Source organism: Palaemon carinicauda, chromosome 2, assembly GCF_036898095.1.
Source record: "Palaemon carinicauda isolate YSFRI2023 chromosome 2, ASM3689809v2, whole genome shotgun sequence".
Classification (NCBI taxonomy): Eukaryota; Metazoa; Arthropoda; class Malacostraca; order Decapoda; family Palaemonidae; genus Palaemon; species Palaemon carinicauda.
This window is the reverse complement of record NC_090726.1, coordinates 195221736-195244613: the sequence shown is the minus strand read 5'-3', so window position 1 is coordinate 195244613 and position 22878 is coordinate 195221736. Positions and strand designations below refer to the sequence as shown.

Genomic DNA, 22878 nt, shown 5'->3' with positions numbered 1-22878 from the left:
TATTTGTAGGCAAAGGGAAAGTGAACTGTAACCAGAGAGAAGGATCCAATGTAGTACTGTCTGGCCAGTCAGAGGACCCCATAACTTTCTAGCGGTATTATCTCAATGGGTGCCTGATGCCCTGGCCAACCTGCTACCAGATTATCTTCCCTTTGATTTGTTACCATTGCTGTGTGTTCAAGGTAACTGTTTCTGGGCGATCATGATCCACATTTTCTTTGTGTGTCGTGTTGGGGGCAATATTGATTTAAAAATCTGTTGTGTAGATTGCGTTTTCCTCACGGTCCCTCTCATGGAAAAGTGTTTCACTGGTTCTAGATCAAGTTAAGAGTTCAAAGTGCAAAAGGAAACTTGCTTTTAGTTCAGGGGAAATCCAGAGTAGTCTAGGTTAGTCTATAGCTGGGATGATGACACGCCTCTTGACATTGCTAGCTTTCTTTGTTTATAATTCAGACGTACAGTGAATCTTCTCTTAAAAGCAGTAATTATGGTCCTACATGCCCATTGCCAAACGTAACCTAACTTCCCAAGTTGAGCCTAGTGTTAATAGTGTTTCTTTCAGTAAGGGTTCTGAAATTTCATTATGCAATTTTCTGCAGCTAACCTCTTGCACTGCCACAATCCTATACTGTAGTTCATTTCTTTTAGCGATGCATATTTGCACCGACTCGCGGCGGTGCCCTTTTAGCTCGGAAAAGTTTCCTGATCGCTGATTGGTTAGAATTATCTTGTCCAACCAATCAGCGATCCAGAAACTTTTCCGAGCTAAAAGGGCACCACTGCAAGTCGGTGCAAATATGCATCGCTAAAAGAAATGGACTATTGTCACTTTATTAGACAACTAGATTGTGAATCAGAAGAGCAAGTTCGTAGTCTGTTTCATTATATCCCTCCACTCGTTAAATTAAGCACTCCAAAATAATCACATATGACTTATGTAGCATATCATATGAATCCATTAAATTATTCAAGCTCCGCCATTAGCTCAACACAAATTAATTCTAGAGAGTAAAATGTAGTTGCTAGTACGTCTACGGCTAAAATGAAACATCTGCACGCATGCACAGCAGCCCCGTATCGAGTGGTGAACAAACTGGGAAATCAGCTGATTCTCCATCAATTCGACCTGTGGTACAGGAAGAGGAAGAAAACAGAGGCAGACCTTGAATGTGAAAAATTATCTTCTTTTCAAACCTTGCGTGACCTTACTACTGAAAAGTACCCAAATAAGTTAATCAAGGTAAATTTGTTAACTTCTTATTCTTCCACATCTGCAGAAGTACATATTACATCTGCAGATTGTAAATCAATTAATTTTGTTTCATTATCAACACAATACTTTTGCTTAACCTGAAAAGCTACTTAACTTATGTGGGAAATTTAAATATTATTCCCCAGACCTGATGAAAACTTCATATAAGATGCAATTGCAACTGAAGTGAACTCTTCAGCTAAGTACAGATCATTAAGTATCTAAAGAGCTTTAGAGAATAAAGCGGGATCAACTAATACCAAGTCTTACATGGAAGCATGAGAATTTACCCATCCTCACAGTGAAGCAGTCTACAATGCTGAAAAAGGCAAAGTACAAAGGAAAAATGTGTAGAGATGATAACGGTTAATCACAATTGCAAAATCCCCCCTGGAGCAGGTATGACAGCCTTATCCATCACCGAATCAATATACCAAGCACGAGAGATTAATGAGAATTCATTCGTACATAAAACTTCACAAATCTTCATTGACATCTCAATTTAAAATGAAATACTGCAGTATTTTTAGAAATGTCTTTTTATCCAACTTATTTATTAGATATGTGATTTCTCACCAATAAGATTTTTAATCCTTCACATAAAATCTCTGGCAGCCTTGACAAGAAACAGTAGATGGAACCAAAACATGTTAAAGTACATATATGCATAGGCTCAGTGGAACTAACATTTGTGGTTAAATGGCCGTAAAAAATAAATGCTAAGAAAAATGTTATTTTCATTAGTAAAATAAATTTTTGAATATACTTACCCGATAATCATGTAGCTGTCAACTCCGTTGCCTGACAGAATTCTACGGAAGGGATACGCCAGCGATCACTATACTAGAAGGGGGTGTACTCACCAGCGCCACCTGTGGCCAGGTACTGCAGTACTTCTTGTTGACACCACCTCAATTTTTCCTCGGTCCACTGGTTCTCTATGGGGAGGAAGGGTGGGTCAATTAAATCATGATTATCGGGTAAGTATATTCAAAAATTTATTTTACTAATGAAAATAACATTTTTCAATATTAAACTTACCCGATAATCATGTAGCTGATTCACACCCAGGGAGGTGGGTGAAAACCAGTGTACATGACTATAAGATAGCTAAGTATCCCGTATTTCATATTATCAGTTATTCAAAATAACAATGAAATTATAAGTACCTGGTAAGGAAGTCGACTTGAACCATTACTCTGCCTTTAATAAGTTCGTCTTCCTTACTGAGCGCAGCGTTCCTCTTAGGAGGCTGAACAACCCTAAGGTGCTGAAGTATACAGGGCTGCAACCCATACTAAAGGACCTCTACACAACCTCTAACCCAGGCGCTTCTCAAGAACGAATTGACCACCCGCCAAATCAAAAAGGATGCGGAAGGCTTCTTAGCCTACCGTAACAACCCAAAAAACAACAATAAAAGCATTCAAGAGAAAGGTTAAAAAAGGTTATGGGATTAAGGGAATGTAGTGGCTGAGCCCTCACCTACTACTGCACTCGCTGCTACGAATGGTCCCAGGGTGTAGCAGTTCTCGTAAAGAGACTGGACATCTTTAAGATAAAATGATGCAAACACTGACTTGCTCCTCCAATAAGTTGCATCCATAATGCTCTGCAGAGAACGGTTCTGTTTAAAGGCCATCGAAGTGGCTACAGCTCTCACTTCGTGGGTCCTTACCTTCAGCAAAGCAAGGTCTTCATCCTTCATGTGAGAATGGGCTTCTCTAATCAGAAGCCTTATATAATACGAAACTGCGTTTTTGGACATAGGCATCGAAGGGTTCTTGATTGCACACCATAAGGCTTCTGACTGTCCTCGTATAGGTTTTGACCTATTAAGATAGTATTTCAGAGCTCTGACAGGGCAAAGAACTCTTTCTAGCTCGTTACCCACCATGTTGGAAAGGCTAGGAATTTCGAACGATCTAGGCCAAGGACGTGAAGGAAGTTCATTCTTAGCTAAAAATCCGAGCTGTAAAGAACATGTTGCTGATTCGGATGTGAACCCAATGTTCTTGCTGAAGGCGTGAACCTCACTAACTCTTTTAGCTGTTGCAAGGCAGACGAGGAAAAGAGTTTTGAGAGTAAGGTCTTTGAAGGAAGCTGACTGGAGAGGTTCGAACCTAGGAGACATAAGGAACCTTAAGACTACGTCTAGATTCCAGCCTGGAGTGGATAAACGACGTTCTTTAGAAGTCTCGAAAGATTTAAGGATGCCTTGAAGGTCCTTGTTGGAGGAAAGGTCCAAACCTCTGTGGCGGAGAACTGAAGCCAACATACTTCTGTACCCTTTAATCGTAGGAGCCGAAAGGGATCTCACATTCCTTAGATGTAATAGGAAGTCAGCTACTTGGGTTACAGAGGTATTGGTAGAGGAAACTGCATTGGCTCTGCACCAGCTTCGGAAGACTTCCCACTTGGATTGGTAGACTCTACGAGTGGATACCCTCCTTGCTCTGGCAATCGCTCTGGCTGCCTCCTTCGAAAAGCCTCTAGCTCTAGCGAATCTTTCAACAGTCTGAAGGCAGTCAGACGAAGAGCGTGGAGGTTTGGGTGTACCTTGCTTACGTGAGGTTGACGTAGAAGGTCCACTCTTAGAGGGAGAGTCCTGGGAACGTCGACCAGCCATTGTAGTACCTCTGTGAACCATTCTCTTGCAGGCCAAAGGGGAGCAACCAGCGTCAGCCGTGTCCCTTCGTGCGAGACGAACTTCTGAATGACTCTGTTGATGATCTTGAACGGCGGGAATGCATATAGGTCGAGATGGGACCAATTCAGCAGAAAAGCATCCACGTGAACTGCTGCTGGGTCTGGAACTGGGGAACAGTACAAAGGAAGCCTCTTGGTCATGGAGGTGGCGAACAGATCTATCGTAGGCAGACCCCACAAGGTCCAAAGTCTGTTGCACACGCTCTTGTGAAGGGTCCATTCCGTGGGGATGACTTGATCTTTTCTGCTGAGGCGATCTGCTGAGACGTTCATGTTGCCCTGAATGAACCTCGTTACCAGAGTGAGATTTAGACTTCTTGACCAAATGAGGAGGTCCCTTGCTATCTCGTACAGCTTCCTCGAATGGGTCCCTCCCTGCTTGGAGATGTAAGCCAAGGCTGTGGTGTTGTCGGAGTTCACCTCCACCACCTTGCCTAACAGGAGGGACTTGAAGTTCATTAAGGCCAGATGAACTGCCAGCAGCTCCTTGCAGTTGATGTGGAGCGTTTCCTGTTCCTTGTTCCATGTTCCCGAGCATTCCTGTCCGGTCAAGGTCGCGCCCCAGCCCGAGTCTGATGCGTCCGAAAAGAGATGAAGATTGGGGGTCTGAATCGCTAACGATAGACCCTCCTTGAGAAGGATGTTGGTCTTCCACCACAAGAGAGTAGTCTTCATCTCTTTGGTGACAGGAATAGAGACTGCTTCGAGCGTCAAATCCTTGTCCCAGTGAGCTGCTAGATGGAATTGGAGAGGGCGGAGGTGGAGTCTCCCTAACTCGACGAACAGGGCTAACGATGACAGGGTCCCTGTTAGACTCATCTACTGTCTCACCGAGCAACTGTTCCTCTTCAGCATGCTCAGGATGCATTCTAGGGCTTGGCTTATCCTTGGGGCCGATGGAAAAGCCCGAAAAGCCTGACTCCGAATCTCCATTCCCAGGTAAACGATGGATTGGGAGGGAATGAGCTGGGACTTTTCTAAGTTGACCAATAGACCCAGTTCCTTGATCAAGTCCAAAGTCCAGTTGAGACTCTCCAGACAGCGACGACTTGTGGGGGCTCTTAACAGCCAGTCGTCTAAATAAAGGGAGGCTCTGATGTCCGATAAGTGGAGGAATTTTGCAATATTCCTCATCAGATGCGTAAACACCATAGGAGCTGTGCTTAGGCCAAAACACAGGGCTTGGAATTGGTACACAACCTTTCCAAAAACGAATCTCAGGAAAGGTTGGGAGTCTGGATGAATAGGAACGTGAAAGTAAGCGTCTTTCAGATCCAACGAGACCATCCAGTCCTCCTGCCTGACCGCTGCTAGGACCGACTTCGTCGTCTCCATAGTGAACGTCTGCTTGGTGACATAAGCATTGAGCGCGCTGACGTCCAGCACCGGTCTCCAACCTCCTGTCTTCTTGGCCACCAGAAAGAGACGGTTTTAGAAGCCCGGGGATTGATGGTCCCGGACTATCACCACTGCCTTCTTCTGTAACAGGAGCGACACCTCCTGGTGTAACGCTAGCCTCTTGTCCTTTTCCTTGTAGTTGGGAGAGAGGTTGATGGGAGAAGTGGTCAGAGGGGGATTGCGGCAGAATGGTATCCTGTAACCCTCCCTTAGCCACTTGACAGACTGGGCGTCTGCACCTCTTCTTTCCCAAGCTTGCCAGAAGGTCTTGAGTCTGGCTCCTACTGCTGTCTGGAGAGGAGGAGAGTCAGTGTTTGCCTTTTGAAGTCTTGGGACCTTTCTTAGACCTGCCCCTGGAAGAGTCTGGACGGGTACTTCCTCGGCTGGGGGCTCTGGCACGAAAGGGCGGAATAAATCTTGTAGCAGGAGTATCGGCCACTGGGGTGCGGTAAGTTCTGGGAACTGAAGGAGCAACCTTAGCCTTACGAGCTGAAGAGGCCACAAGGTCATGAGTGTCCTTCTGAATAAGGGCCGCAGACAAATCCTTGATAAGCTCTTCGGGAACAGGAACTTAGAAAGCGGAGCAAAAAGTAACTGAGACCTTTGACAAGAGGTGATGCCAGTAGAAAGAAAAGTGCAAAGTTGTTCCCTTTTCTTGAGTACTCCTGAAACAAACATTGATGCAAGTTCGCCGGACCCATCCCGAATTGCTTTATCCATACAGGACATTATAAGCATGGCTGAGTCCTTGTCAGCAGGGGCAGTCTTCTTGCTCAAGGCCCCCAGGCACCAGTCGAGAAAATTGAAAATCTCAAAGGCACGAAATATACCCTTTAAGAAGTGGTCTAAGTCGGAAAAGGTCCAGCAGACCTTAGAGCGCCTCATAGCCGATCTACGTGGAGAGTCGACCAAACTTGAGAAGTCAGCCTGGGCAGAGGCAGGGACTCCCAAGCCTGGTTCCTCTCCTGTGGCATACCATACGCCCGCCTTAGAAGTCAGCTTAGTAGGAGGGAACATAAAAGAAGTCTTCCCTAGTTGCTGTTTGGACTGCAACCAATCCCCTAACATTCTTAAAGCTCTCTTAGAGGATCTAGCAAAGACGAGCTTAGTATAGGCCGACTTAACAGGTTGCATGCCTAGCGAAAACTCAGATGGAGGAGAGCGAGGGGTAGCAGAAACAAAATGATCCGGGTAAACCTCTCTGAAAAGAGCCAGGACCTTGCGAAAGTCAATGGAGGGAGGAGAAGACTTGGGTTCCTCCACGTCCGAAGAGGGATCATCTAGGTGCGCAGCTTCCTCCTCAGAAACCTCATCACCAGAGTGGTGCGAAGCGAGAGGTAAAGTTACAGCGGTGTGCTGAACAGCAGAGTCCTGACAAGCGGGTGCATAAACACTTGCGGTTTCATCCTCAAGTCTCTGTTGAAGAGGATGAGGGCTGGTAACGACAAAGTCAAGAGGTTGGGATGAAGGAGGTTCTGCGGCGGTTTGAGGAGCAAGTGTGGAGAGAGGCGACTGTATTAAAACCTGAGGTTCAGGCTGCAAAGACTGGTCAAGTAGAGTAGAGGAAGGTAGGTGCATGCGTTGAGGTGGCTGACTCCTAGCATGAGTTTCCTGTCTCAAGAGTTGCGCTTGCTTCAAGGGTTGAGGTGGATGCGCAGTAGCAGGTTCCTGTCTCACGAGTTGAGGTTCTTGAGGTGTGAGCTGCGAGAGTTGAGGTAGCGGCTGCGCAGAACGCAGTTCCTGTCTCACGAGTTGAGGTTCTTGAGGTGCTAGCCTCAAGAGTTGAGGCTCTCGCCTTGAGGAAAGTTGAGGTAGCAGCTGCGAGAGCTGAGGTGGCTGCCTCAAGGATGGTAGAGGTTGTCGTACCTCAAGAGGTTGTTGCCTCGAAGATGGTCTAACCGCAAGAAAATCTTGCCTCAAAGGAAGAGGAGGATGTAAGGCATAAGACTCCTGTTCCCATTGTTGAGGTTGCCTTAAGGAAGGTGGAGGTTGCTGCACAACGCTGGTAACTGGCAACTCCGAACGCGGTAAGGTAGCTTGAGGAACCTCAACTTCGTACGTCTGGCAGACTGGACTGCGGTGAGGCGGAGCGCTCGCAGGAGGAGGTGTAACCTTCTCTGCCTGAAACTCACGCATTAAGACCGCAAGCTGCGACTGCATGGACTGCAGCAAAGTCATCTTGGGATCAACAGACGATAAGGTCTGTTGAGGCAAAGCCTTAACAGAAGATGAGGTCTGTTGAGGCATCGCCTTACCTCTCTTAGGAGGTGTGCAGTCACCTGATGACTGCGGAGAGTCAGAGCTAACCCAATGACTGCATCCGGGTTGTTGAACTCTTGAGGTCTGGACTTTACGTTTAAGAGGTCTTGAGACCTGAGTCCAGCGTTTTCTCCCCGAAATTTCTTCTGCAGACGAGGAAAATAAGGGCTCAATCGTCTGCGGGTGGGAGTGACGGTCTCTGTAAGACACGCCCGCAACCACCGAGGATACTTCTGTGCGCCGATCAAGGCCTGCCGAACCCTTTTGCCCTTCGACATTGCTTCTCCCCTGGGCTTGGGAGCTTGCAAGAGGTCCCGGACTGGGAGGACGACTGGCACGCACAGAAGTACCCTCACGCACAACACTGACACTGACACTAGCACTCGGCACCGCACTGACACTAGCACTCGGCACAGCACTGGCACTACCACTTCCCACTGCACTTTTGACCTTAAGTTCCTTGACGTCCGCCAAGAGGAACTTGTGGTCACTCACTACCGATTCCACTTTGTCACCTAAAGCCTGAATGGCACGCAAAACATCGGACATATCAGGCTGAGCACAAATAGTAGGTTCGGGGGTAGCCACTACAGGGGGAGGAAAAGGTTGAGGATCATGAGGTGAGGAATAAAGCGAAGAGCGAGCAGAACTCCTCCTAACTCTCTCTCTCTCTAACTTAGTGGTATATTTAAGGAATCGAACAAACTCAAGTTCCGAAAGTCCGGCGCATTCCTCACATCGATCTTCCAACTGACAGGATATTTCCCTACAGTCGGAACAAGCGGTGTGAGGATCAACCGAGGCCTTCGGAATACGCCTATTACAAGTCCTACATCGTCTATGGGGAGGGGCTTGAGAAAGGTCGGACATCTTGAATCAAAGAGCTAGTCAAGGGGGATTCCAAATAAAGCAAAAGATCGTTAACCATTAATCAAATCAAATAAAAGCTATCTAAGCTAATAGAAAAGTTTCCAGTATAGCGAAAGCTGAAATCTAGAGCAATACTTCACCAAAAACCGTGAACAAGACTCCAAAATTATAAACGTATCCATGAACGTCTTGCCGGAAGCACGACAGAGGAAAAATTGAGGTGGTGTCAACAAGAAGTACTGCAGTACCTGGCCACAGGTGGCGCTGGTGAGTACACCCCCTTCTAGTATAGTGATCGCTGGCGTATCCCTTCCGTAGAATTCTGTCGGGCAACGGAGTTGACAGCTACATGATTATCGGGTAAGTTTAATATTGAAAATAACTTAGCTCACTGAAAAAAGAGGTATCGCATTGAATAAAATTTTAATAGCCGAATAAAGCAAAATAATCAAAATCTTGCTGTAATTCTTATGCAGACCTAACCTAACTTAGGGAATGCATATGGAAGCCAGTTTCGATACCTGATATCTGGCCTAAGGATCTTCAGATTACCATTGCGGTTAATGTCTAGGAGAAGGCCGCATGAAGATATCAGTGATATTCAATTTATTTTTACTAGAATGTGTAGGAATGTATGTAAATAGTGGTATACGAGTGAGATAATTTAGTGAAAATCAATAATAGTCGAAATATCGACGATCAAACTCACGCTACTCTTGTCTTCCTCCCAGATTTTTTCTAAGTCTGTTGTTATTGTTGACTGTGTCTTGTTTTTGCTCAAATGAGCCCTGTAACCACTATAATCCACAGACAAACTAGTCTACTATGAAGTCTTACACATTTGGCCAATCACAGCGCCTATCCACTATGACGTCATACATGTTTGGCCAATCACAGCGCGACAATACATTATCTTACCCAAGCATTTCATTTCGTTCTTAGACATGGAGGCCATAGCAAGCATGTCATCTCATGTTGCACAAGAAGTTGAAATTCCATCTTCTTGTCCTGACTGTTTCCCAACTTACAATGAATTTGTTGTAACTTATTCGGGGAATATTGAAAAACTAGTGGATTTGTGCCAGAGACACAATTTAATTTTACAAATTAAAATTCTCATGCATGTCAAGGAACCTTCGCAACGGCTTCACGTTTTCCTCAAAGCAGCAGCACATCTTTATCAACCAACAGGTTAAGGTAAGCTTCATTAATTTATGGAGTATATTATAATGGTGATAGTATAACGATGTATAGAGCAGTACCATCACTTTGGATTTGGTTTGATGGATGTGTTAGGTAGTGTCCTTAAGGGGGGGGGGGGTCGCAGGAGGGGCGGAGGCCCCCCCCCCCCCCGGTAGGGGTACAGGGCTATTAGGCTAGGTTAGGTGGGTGTATTAGGTTCGGTGGTGTCCTGAAAATCACTGTGGCCTTAAGGGGGGGGGGTGGAGCGCCCCCCCCCCCGGTAGGCCTAGGTAGGGGTATAGGCCCCCAGGGTAGGTTAGTTGGTTGTATTAGGGGTATTTTTGTAATGAATTACAGGGCAATGTAACCTAGGAAAAAAACTACTGTTTCTTATAGAAAAAATTACGCTCTCTTCAAAAATGACACTCGCTTTTCTTATAAGCAGCTAGTGGCGGTAAACTCGAAATTCACCATGATTAGCATAAAGTACGCCTATAAGGGTGAATTAAGGTGTTATCTCTCTCTCTATTTACCTATTAAACCGATACTTAAATGCATAAAATTATAAGAAAAATTTATAAAACCTTACATGTGATTCCATGACGTTCCGGAGATACCGTAGGTGTAAGTACAGTTACTGTGCAGTAGAGACGCAAAAGCAAAACAATAACAAATAAACGTTCTAGATCAGATCAGATTAGATTTAGGTTGAGGCTTTGCCTTTGCAACGGCGCCTCTATGTCTTTTAGTTTTGTGTGTTCCTTATTTTCACTAGTTTTTCTCTTTTCATCCACATTTGTTGTAGTACTCTTTCCTTATTTTCAATATTTTCTTCACAAAAAAAGAATTTTCCAACTGTTTGTGCACTATCTTCTTCGTATGGTTGTTGGAGCTCAATTGCTTTTATTCTTATATCACTAAACTGTGGACAATATAACATAAAGTGGTTAGCATTTTCTTCTACATCACAGAATACACAGTTTATATTTCCATCTTGGTGTCTGTTTTTTATATTCAAGCCCAGTGAGTTTGTCCTTGCTCTGAATAATAAAATTGACGAAAATGTGTTGTCATACACTTCCTCCTCCTTGATTTCACTTTTCCAGTTTTTATACAAAATTAGACTCTCCTTGCACTCCATTTCACTCTTCCATTTGCTTGTGTCCCATTCTCTTGTTCTCTTCTTTATGTCCTCTTTCGTACATCTCTTGACTTCTCTCATCGCCATCCCACATTCCTCAGCATACTTCTTCACATGCATCCACCACTTCCTCTCTTTTTCTTCCATATCATTGACTATTGCTGTTAGTAAGTCCTTTTCTCCCTTATAAATGCTATTAAGGTACCTCAGCTTTCCATCCATTACCCTTGTTTTCATAGCAGATGCTCCTACATCCCCTCTCAAGGCTACAATTGCTGTATTCTTTACACCGCCTAACATCCTTCTATACACTCCATTCTCTATTCTCTGCAACTTTTCTATTTCCGTTTCCGTTAAGTTAATTACGTTTGTTCCAAATAATATAGAAGGTAGTGCTACACTTTTCCAGTATGTTTTCCCTATCAGTATCTTATTACAACTTTTTTCTATGATCGAATATGTAAGATTAGCTAGCTTTTGCGCCTTAACTATCATTTCACTTTTCTGTGTTTTGAACATATTCCTACTATCATCTACCTTGATACCTAGGTATTTAATATTGCTTACTACTCTTATTCCCTCTATATTATCTGGTTTCTCCTTCATATTACATATAAGTGCGCTACTTTTGTCACTATTTATGTCTAAACCACACTGCTTTCCTTATGTTCAATTCATCATCCTCTATATTCTCAGCAAGCACTAGGACATCACCAGCAAAAAATAATACTACTAGCTTTATAATGTCATTTCTAAAACCATTACCTTCCTTTTCTACTTGTTTTATAACCTGATAAGTAATTAATTTGAATAATGTTGTAGAGCCAGTACAGCTTTGCTTTATTCCACTACTTACGCTCAATTTTTGTTCTACTCTTTCCCCTATGTCTAACGTAGTCGAGTCTCCCACATATACTTCTGCTATAGAGTTAATTATTCTAGTATGTACTTTATATTGCTTTAATGTTTCAATCAGCGCTTCCCTTTTTTTATGGAATCGAAAGCGTTTTTGAAATCTAAAGAGGCAACTATGAGTTTTTTCTTATTTTTGAAAGTTTCTTCGACCATGTACTGTAAGACGTGTATATTATCCTCAATCCTTCCTCCCTCTGTAAATCCCGCTTGACTATCCTCTATGGCAGTATTACTTTTTATATGTCCTTCTATTTCATCTTTGATAAAAGCCATGTATATTTTATATGATACATTTGTGAGCGCTATTGGTCTCAATTCCTTTGCTGTTGGTTTGTTTTCCTTTTTTAACATTTTTGCTCTGGATTCTTTCCAGCTTTTGGGATTTTCTTTGCTGGCTAGTTCCTCTCTCCAGGAAATCATAATAAAAACAGATGGCTCCGTTAACTTCGTCTACTTTACAATATTTCCTGCTTTAGTGGCCATTATAGATTACTTACCACAATTTAAATCCTAATTATGTACCCACTTTATTATATATTCTATGTTGACATAAATATGATAATTTACTACATATTGATTTATCAGGAGTAATAAGTTTTATAAAGAACGATCAATACATCGGTACGTCGGAGAATGACGTTTGTAAACGTGCCTATCAGGGCTTACTTATATTATACTAATTTATTGAGATATTTATTTATTCATGGGAAACATTAGACTGATAATAGTTTTTTTTTTTTTTTTTTTTTTTTTTTTTTTTTTTGGGGGGGGGGGGGCATTTAAAGGTGATGGTAATTTTATGCTCTCGTGGTTCTTGTTACCTAAATGCCCATTCCGCAAAATAAGTTTGCGGGCACTCTATTACTTAATAGATATGTGCAAAGCTTCCAAGCTTACACATGTTACTATGATTTAATTTTTTTTCTTTGCCACGTACCATATTCATAATGAAATTTGTAAGGTTTGGATTTGATCTCATTCTACCATGAAATAAAACGAAATAACTTAAGAAATTACAAAACATAATAAACAGAGGAGCAAGACTGATAAAAGGTGTCCCACCTAGAGAAAGGATCATCCCCTATACTAATTTATTTACATTAGCGGCCGATTAAAGCGAGAATTGAATTTAAAATATCTACAATAACCCACCAAGTTATCAGAACCGGTCGTTCAAAATACTTAAGAGAATTGCTACATATTGCGCAGCCAACAAATCGTGTCGACACGAGAATAGTTACAGATGGCTTCAAACTGTTGGAACCTAGATTTATGTCTACATTAGGCTCCAGAGCCTTTAAATATGCGGCCCCGAGACTATATAATAAGCTCCCACGAAACATTCGAATGATTGAAGACATTAAAGTTTTCAAGAGGAAACTGAAGACTCTTATTTCACGAGTCTTTTGACAGTGGCGATTTAACAGTAAATGAACAATATGTGACTTGTAAAGATAAATACTGTGAACGAACAAGGTAAAACGACAGTGGAGGTCCCGTAGAGAGTGGGGTTCCCCTGCTGTATGGGACCGGAAAAGCAGCCATCAAAGTAAGTAAGTACCTGAATATGACACAGCTTAAAACTTACAATATCCCAACCTAAGCGAAATACTGTGATACCCACTGAACCGGTGTTTTTACATGTAATTTAAAAGTATGTTTGATTTAAGGTATCGTAATTATAGATTCTTTTGCAATAACGCCTATATACGACAAATAAAACACCACCTCACACTATAAAATTCGGTCGTGCAACAGTAAAAAAATACAGAAAATAAAAACCTTACGGACTATATGATACATTTTTTTTTTGGCCAGGAATATAGAAAAGAAAGGAATGGGGTAATTGAGCTACAACAACCATACGAGGAAGAAATAAAGAAAATAGTAGGATTAATTTTATTTAGTGAAACAAATATAGACAAGAAAAAAGAAGCTTTAAACCTGCTGTGGAGGAAAAGACAAAACACTAAGATAAACTTTGGAGGCGCCGATGCAAAGGCTATGCCACCACCTCTGAACCTGAACCTCTTCATACATATTCTTGAATGCACATTGATAATGCATAGTGAAATAAAGCAGCATGATTTTTTTAAATGACTGAATTACACATTTTTTAATAAATAGATTAATCACTTGTTATCAAATCTTCGAATAATTTTCTAAAACTGTACAAACGACGTCAGAAACATTGTTGCCAAAGTTTTAGTTAGAACGCTCCAGCTTTATAGTATTTTTACATGTTTCCCCCTCTCCATGGTTCTTTTCTGTTGCTCTCTGTTTACTTTTTGTTCTTTTTTTACCTCATGTATTATTGGCCTAGCTATAAATTTCACGGGGACGTTGTGAAAACACAATTTACATACGAACTGCAAGTAAAGAAACACACATGCATCATAACTTCTGGAAATTGTGGTCTGAAAGTCATTGCTTAGCTCGGAAAGAAGTTGCACAGTCTGTTTGTAACTGTGTAGTGAGAGATATTGAAGGCTATTTAAATCGAGTTCATCTAAATGCAAACAAAGTGATTACATAAATTGTTAAACAAGAGATAATCAAATAGAAACTAATTTTAAGATGGCAAATAAGGATATCGACAAATTCATAGCAGACATGAGGTGAAGATTGACATTTGAAGTCCTGACCTGAATTTTCCGACTTGGTGAGTGTTAGTATTTTAAGTTTTACGATTGTGTATGAATTACATAAAAACTTTGTATAGGTAAGAGTACAATAGGCAACATTCAATGGTTGTTTACATATGCATTGCAATAGTGTACTTTGGCATGGTAGGCGGTCTTCAGGCTAATAACGGGTAAAGTTTTACTAAATAGATGAAACGTACCGTTAGATAATTAGCGTATTTTTTCCTATGTTTATCATACATCCAAGAAAGTAATGTATAGAGAAGAAAAGGTTTGTTTTACCATTGTATACCATTTCCCCAGTATGTTTTCCCCACCCCAAACCCCGTGTTCCCACTGGGGGTCCCCCATTATCGTTGTATATATATATATATATATATATATATATATATATATATATATATATATATATATATATATATATATATATATATATATATATATATATATATATACATATATATATATATATATATATATATATATATATATATATATATATATATATATATATATATATAATATATATATGTATGTATATACATATATATATATATTATATTATATATATATATATATATATATATATATATATATATATATATATATATATATATTTTATATATATATATATATATATATATATATATATATATATATATATATATATATATATATATATATATATATATATATATATATATATATTTATTTCTGAAACTATTCATTGGCGACAGGAACGAGTGTCACTTTCAAAGAGAACGGACATTTTTCTATAAATACAGTACAATAATACCCCTTTTTCTATAGAAAAAAAAGTATTTTTTTTCCCGAGGTTACATTACCCTGTAATACAGTACACTAATACCATAACTGGTACTTAGGCAGCTTACCGCCTAACCCTACAATATGTTTTACACGTGTTTTGGAATAAAAACTAACCCAAGGAAGGGTTATTATATGGATAAAGATTTGAGTTGGGATTTTTGTTAATGTGAAATAGAAGCCCAAATGCTTCTGATTGTTTCATGAATGGTTGTTTAGATTTTGGAATATTTGAGATTTATGTTTGTTTAATTAAACATGATTACCTTTTGTACAGTTTTATCCTGTTTATAAGACAAATATGGGGAATATAATTATTTAGTAAATTTAGGTTTTTTCAGGCAACATTTAATTTATTTGTCATATTTAACACAAAGTCTAAGGTTGAGAATTTTGCATTTTTTAACTTTATTTACTGTATTGTTTTCCTGATCCTATCACACAGGGAAACCACAGAATATAGATTATGTTATAACTTGTGATAACTTTGTATAGTAGGGTGAGGCAATTTTGGACACCTTTTTAGTAACCTTTGTACAAAATCTATATTGATAATTTATGACCAAATACCAATCTTGTTTTCAATAGAGGTTGGTCTCATCTATAAAAATGGCTTGTTTCATAATCATCAAAGAATTAGAAATTCTTGTATTTCAGCAATGAAAAAAATATCTTAGAGGCGAGGCAATTTTGGACAGCGAGGCAATTTTGGACAGCGAGGCAATTTCGGACAGCGAGGCAATTTCGGACAGCGAGGCAATTTTGGACACGTCGGTATCCCCGTTGAGCACCAACGCTCAATTCGGCAAACTATGACAATTTGTGGTCCATATCAATATAAATATGCTAGAAAAAAATTATAGACTTACATAAATTTTTATGTCGTAATCCAAGATTGTCCAATTTTGCCTCACCAAGAAAAAAGTGAGAAGTTTGCCTGTCCAATTTTGCCTGACCATGGCTTTGAAAACTGTCCAATTTTGCCTTACTATATGAATATGTGAATCAAAATTTGTATTCGAGCACACAAATATACTTTTATGTATAAATCTGCATATATGTAATCATAAAAATTCAAAATAAGACAAGGGATGCAGTAAAGTGGGTGTCTGCCCAAGGTGACACCCTAAAAGTGAGTGACACCCCGAGAGTTACATTTAAAAAAAAGTTTCTTTCTAGCTCGATGGTTATGATATGATTTTAAAAAGGTATTTAATACTGGGGACAAGCTTAAAGCTGTTCACACTCAGGGGGTGAAACCTTCAAAAAGATTGACCAAAACATGGTAACATCCTCAAGAGGGGTGTCACCCCAAATGCTAGAAATATCTAAAAAAAAAAAAAAAAACTATATACATTGTTCTTATAATAATTCACATATCCAAATGAAAAATTCAGGAAATGAAATAGAATATATTTTCACTGTTCCTGCTAATTTCCATGTTGATAACTGTCATGTTGCCTTTTTGATATGGTGTTAAATGCAGCAACATTAGAGTGAACAGCATGATAGATACATCAAGGAGGGGCAAAACTGATCCCATAAACAATATTCGTCTTAAGTTGTGCCTATCCTGTTTAGTTTTATCATTGTTACCTCATACTATGAACAAGCCATCAAAGAGATACTTATACCTACAAAAGAAAGGGATACAATCTAAGATTAAGAAAAAAAGATGAAATGAAGAAAAATTAAAGGAAAAACAAAGAAAGAGAGATAGAAACATGACAAATAATGGAAATACAAAGCAACCAAATATCTCTTGATTCTTTAAGGAAAAATGTGTCTGCAAACACTAACGTAAATACAAAAAAAAAAAATCTAAATTGACCAGGGTAATAAATAGTGATAATTGAACTGCTATGATAGTCCCGATAGTGAATGATCAGGATTTATTTATACTTAAAATAAAAGAAATAAGAAAGAAATTCAAATCATTGTGGAAGATATTAAGGAGCGTCCATTATTTTGCATTGGTAGAGCAACAAAAGGGTTTTTAGAGGAAGGAGGAGGCTAAGTGACTCGCCTTGAGCTAGATGCTTGAAGCCACATATCATCATCATCATCTCTTCCCATGCCTATTGACGCCAAGGGCCTCAATTAGATTTCACTAGTCGTCTCTATCTTCAGCTTTTAATTCAATACTTCTCCAATCAGAATCTCCTACTTCATGCTTTATAGTCCTCAGCCATGTAGGCCTGGATCTTCCAACTCTTCTAGTGCCTTGTGGAGGCCAGTTGAAAGTTTGGTGAACTAATCTCTCTTAGGGAGAGCAAAGAGCATCCCCATACTATCTCCATCTACCCCTCACCATGATCTCATCCACATATGGCGCTTGAGTAATCTCTCTTAGTTTCATTTCTAATCCTGTCCTGTCATTTAACACCCAATATTCTTCTGAGGGCTTTGTTCTCAAATCTACAAAATGAGTTTCATTGATATACCAAGATTCACCCCCATACAGTAACACCGATCTCACTAATCTGATATATAGCCTGATTATTATATAGTATGTAATTTTAGGCGACAAGATTTCCAAATTTGACTTAAGCTAGCTATCGTCTGATTTGCTTTTTTCAATCTTTCATTTAACTCAAGATTTCCAAATTTGACTTAAGCTAGCTATCGTCTGAATTGCTTTTTTCAATCTTTCATTTAACTCAAATTCTAAAACTCCTATATTAGATATCATAGTTCCTAAATATTTGAATAATTCTACCTCATTAATCCTTTATTCTTCCAAAGATATTTCATCTTCAATTGCATATTCCATTCTCATCATCTGTCTTTCTTCTATTTATCTCCAGCCCAACCTCATGTGATTTTTCATGAATTCTGGTAAGCAAGCTTTCCAAGCCCTGTGGTGTTCTGCTAATTAGGACAGCGTCATTAGCATACTCTAGGTCTGCTAATTTTATGTTACCAATCCAGTCCAATCTTTCACCATCCCCAACCGATCTATGCATTACAAAATCCATGAGGAGGATAAAAAACATAGGTAACAACACATTCCCTTAGATTACTCCACTGTTCACTGGAAATTCGTTTGATAAGACGCCTCTAACATTAACTTTGCATTTGCTATACTCATGAACAGACAATTCAATTTACATATTTGAGAGGAACTCCATAATGACGCAGGACTCTCCACAAAATTTGCCAGAGCACATAATCAAAAGCTTTTTCATAGCCCACATATACCATCAGACGTGGATTTCTATATTCTACATATTGTCTTAAATGAAAATTTGGCCAGTACAACTTCTACCTTTTCTAAATCTTGCTTGTTCATCTCTCAGCTTTTCATCAATCTTTCTCTCTAGTCTCTTTAGAATGAGCATTCTATGTATTTTAATGACAGCTGACGTAAGTATGATGCCTCTGTAATGATTGCAATCAGTCAGATTTTTTTTTGTCATTTTCACCAGCACTCCTAGCTCCCATACATAAGGCTTTGCCTCTTCACGCCACATTCTACAAAATAATCTTGTAGGTAGTCTGGGAGTCACTTCATTTTCAGGCAATATCATCTCAGCAGTTATTCCTTCGTATCCAGGGGCTTTCCATCTTTTGAGTTTTTTTAAGAATAGCTTCTACTTCAAACACACCTAATTCATTCATGGGAACATCAAGGTCTTCATTAGTTTCAGGTATATCAACCAAATTATTTCCTTCGTATTTCCTATTCATGACCTCACAAAGTGTTCAATCCAACGTTACCTTTCTTCATCTTCTTTTATTATAACAGATCCATCTTTCTTTTGATGGGTATATGCTTCTTCTTCTTTTTTCCCGTAGAGATTTCATTAATAATTTTATGAGCAATTCTTACTACAAAGCCACTCCCTGAATTCTTAGCTTTGTCAGCCTCATCTGTTTTCCTGTCTAAATATTCTCTCCAATCATTCCTGATATTTCTTTTGACCTCACTATTAATACTGAAATACTGGACATGCTCTGCCTTGTAATTTTCATTACTTCCTCGAAAACTTTCAGAAATCAATTTCTGTCTTTGTCTTCTTTTTATAGTATTCCAAGTATCATTTGATATCCATGGTTTTCTCCCTGTAACTGCATGTCCCAAAACTTCGTCTCTTAAAGTCTCTTAAGACTGTAAATCGATTCCTACATTCAGTTACAAAGATTTCTGTGCTCATCCTCTAGAAGCTTAGTTGTATCAAACTTAGGTATTCTATATACATTTCTGTTGGGTGCTTTCAGTTTTAATATTTGTGCGGCAATGGGGAGCTGGTGATCACTACCAGTATCTGCACATCTATAGTTTTTTACATTTCTCAGAGTCCTTCTCTCTTTATCAATGGCTATGTGATCTATTTGATATTTGTAATTGCCACATGGTGAAGTCCATATATTTGTGGATCTCCTTGTGCTGGAAAAGAGTACCTCCAGTAACAAGATTGTTTGTTGAACAATAACTTATAAAATGTGCCCTATTTTCATTTGCAACTTCGCCAAGAACCTCAACACCCATCACATTTTCTGTCCCTTGATTATTCATTCCAACTTTAGCATTGAAGTCATTAATTACAATTTTCATATCTCTCTAGGTTCTCATTTATTATTCTCTGCAGTTCTTCACAGTATTCATCTTTACTTTCTTCATGCGAATCATTTGTTGGCGCATAGCAAACTATAATACTCATATTGCACTGCTTTGATTTAATTTTTGTAAGTAACAATCTGCTATCTACAGCTCTCCATTTGGTTAATGCCTTTTCTGCTCTTGGTGTCATCATCATTATTCCTACCCCTTACAACGTGTTTCACTTACGGCCAAGATATCCAAACTATATTTCATAAATTCTTTCTTTACTAGCTGTAACTTCCCAGTTTGATTCATGGTTCTAACATTCCAATTACCAATTTTCAATTTTTCTTTAGTATTTACAAACCTGGAGTTGCTTAGCAACCTGCTACGCCCGGGACTGGGGGCAATTCTTTCATATTCGCTTTCCATAGACTGACTAAATCCATAGATGATTCATTAGCTAAATTCGTCAAAGAATAGCCAGTTTCATAGTGATGCGCAGTGCCGGTCCATACTAATTCCAGTAAGAGGAGTATCCAGAGCATCAAATTACAGATGGAATTAATGGTCCTTTCTTTATGGAACCCATGCCTCAAAGAGAATGTTCAGTGCCATATTTAAAAGAACTGAAGCTGTTTTTTGAGCATTCGGTTGAATTAAATAGACCCGTCATATATTCAAGCATTTAAATTGTCACGTATATGGCTATAGTAAATATTGAAATGTTCACATTTATTTCCAATTTTGTACTTGTCCCTATTTTCTCATTAGTAATAGGTTTGATTATCATTTTCTATGATAAGAAAACTTTTTCCCTTTTTTTATTTTCTTATAAATCAATATGATTTGCTATTGAAATAAATGACAGAAAATATTTTCAAAGAACTATCATTTATCTATATTTATAGTTAAATGATTAAGAATATATGTATATATATATATAGATAGATAGATAGATATTTTACGAAATTTATTACTTAACTTAACATTAGGAATTGGATGTTTTTTTTAATTAAGTGTCCAAAATTGCCTTACCATTTTTCAAGGCGAGGCAAAATTGGACACTAGATATTCCAAATTTTTTCATTCATTTTTTATTCTAAACCTTCCTTTAGCATCAGCCACTAATTTGTTTTAAGAAAAAAATAATTTCATGTATTATTTCTGAGAAACCCTAAAATGAAGGTGAGAAATTATTGGACACCCATATTCAACAATTTTTTTAGGGGTACTTAATACTTTTTAAAAACCAGACATACTAATATTTATAAAGTAGAAGGCTGGGCAATTTCTAATAGCATTATAGTTTTCAAAAATTATAAATAGTTTTAGAGATATTGTATCTGTCCAATATTTGCGTTACTTGTCCAAAATTTCCTCTGTCCAGAATTGCCTTACCCTACTTGTGTATGTAAAGTGATTTTGGTGTTTTCAGATTCCATTTAATCTCATATTAGAGCGATGAAAACTTTACCATGCTCCTAATCTCGATTTCGACGTTTATATCTTTTATAGCCTAGACCTATTAGACCTTTACAGTAGACTTTGGGTAGGCATACAGTAGATCAGGCGAGATTAAGCTTCTGGTGCTAGTAAATCTGCCTGAGTTCAGATTAAAAATCACGTGTTCATCTCTCTCTCTCTCTCTCTCTCTCTCTCTCTCTCTCTCTCTCTCTCTCTCTCTCTCTCTCTCTCTCTCTCTCTCTCTCTCCCGAGCATTATGACCACTCGTGTACTGATATAATTTTAGGGTTATTATTACACCCAGGATAATTCCATTATTGACACTTGAATACCGTTAAAGATTCAGCATGTAATATATGTCCTTCCGGTCTAACAGTAGGCTACATCTCGTGAAGGACAGTATAATGAAAAAATGGTTGTTTTATATGTGTAAAACAACTCAATATTTTACTAATTAAAGAATATAATAAGATAAAGAGTACTAGTAAAAAAGTGTATTTTTTTTCCATGAATGGGATACGATGATCTGCCGTCTATACCTGTAACCTTACCATTCTTTCTTCTATTTTGGTGATCAACATCTCCGGACTCTTATTAAACATTGCAACTATATTTTACTACCTAGTTGTATCTCAATAGCTGAATGGTCTTCATAGCCCCAGTACCATACTGTATGCGCAAATTCCATTCATAAATTCACTCGAAATTTAAAATTTAGTGTCGGTGTGAAAGTAAATAGGTTTTCAAGATGTCCTCGTAAGTTTTGAAATGGAAATGATCATTTTGCTGTTTTTTTTTCTTTTTCGGTTTATTGAGAACTATATTGTGTTGGTAAGAAGATAGGTTTCATATGGTAATAATAATAATGGTTATGATTTTATTAATATGATTGGATAGAAATGGCTAAGTAAAGTATTAATTTTATTTAGCTAAAAGTCCACCGATTACCTTTGAATTTGGTTTTTGGAATACTCAAATTTTTTTTTATTTTAGTTTAAATCACCAGTTGATTTAATTTTATCCTTTGATAAATAAGACATAAACAACGGACAATACTTATGAAAAGCAATAAGTTATAAGTAACGTATTCTTGATTTTCAAATTTCGACGAAACTTTGTTTACAAAAATAACGAACTCGTGTGACGTCAGTTATGAAAATGCCAAGTATTCCTTTCTATAATTTGATATTTATGGATTATGAGTATGCGGCCCTGCGTTGGGCCCAGGGAGGCCAATGCGTGCTAGGTTAGTATCAAGTATTCGAGTACTGCATTACTTTTTTATATATATATATATATAACTTTATTATCTTTCGTTATACTATGTTTTTATAATATTATTTTAATTTTTTTTTTTAATCTCGTAGCTTGAAGGTTAGCAATATGGTATTTTCCTAGGTTATCTTTTATACTTTTTTTGTAATATTTCATTTTACTTCTCACCTTTTAAAATATTTTAATTATATCTTTTATTAAGGTCTCATATTTATCCTTCCCCCCTTGTTAATCCCTCTTAATTTTTTAACCACTGTTTCACATTGTGTCACCTCCATAGTTTTTTCCACCTGTTATCACCATATTACCCTTCTATTTATTCACCCCACTGGTTTTTCACCTATTTTCCCCCTCTCGTTTCCCCATTTTCATTCTTTCTTTTATAGTTCATTCA

General features: G+C 38.6%; 1 protein-coding gene across 1 annotated transcript in view; it reads right to left on the bottom strand.

Annotated features, from left to right (window-relative positions):
- The window catches only part of LOC137622791 (coiled-coil domain-containing protein 174-like), a 48799-nt gene extending 38404 nt beyond the window's left edge, over positions 1 to 10395 (bottom strand). The window contains exon 1 of the mRNA XM_068353390.1: positions 10260 to 10395. Coding sequence (XP_068209491.1) covers positions 10260 to 10271 — 12 coding nt within the window. The 5' untranslated portion in view covers positions 10272 to 10395. The remainder of the gene's footprint in view (positions 1 to 10259) is intronic.
- Positions 10396 to 22878: the final 12483 nt, after the last annotated feature.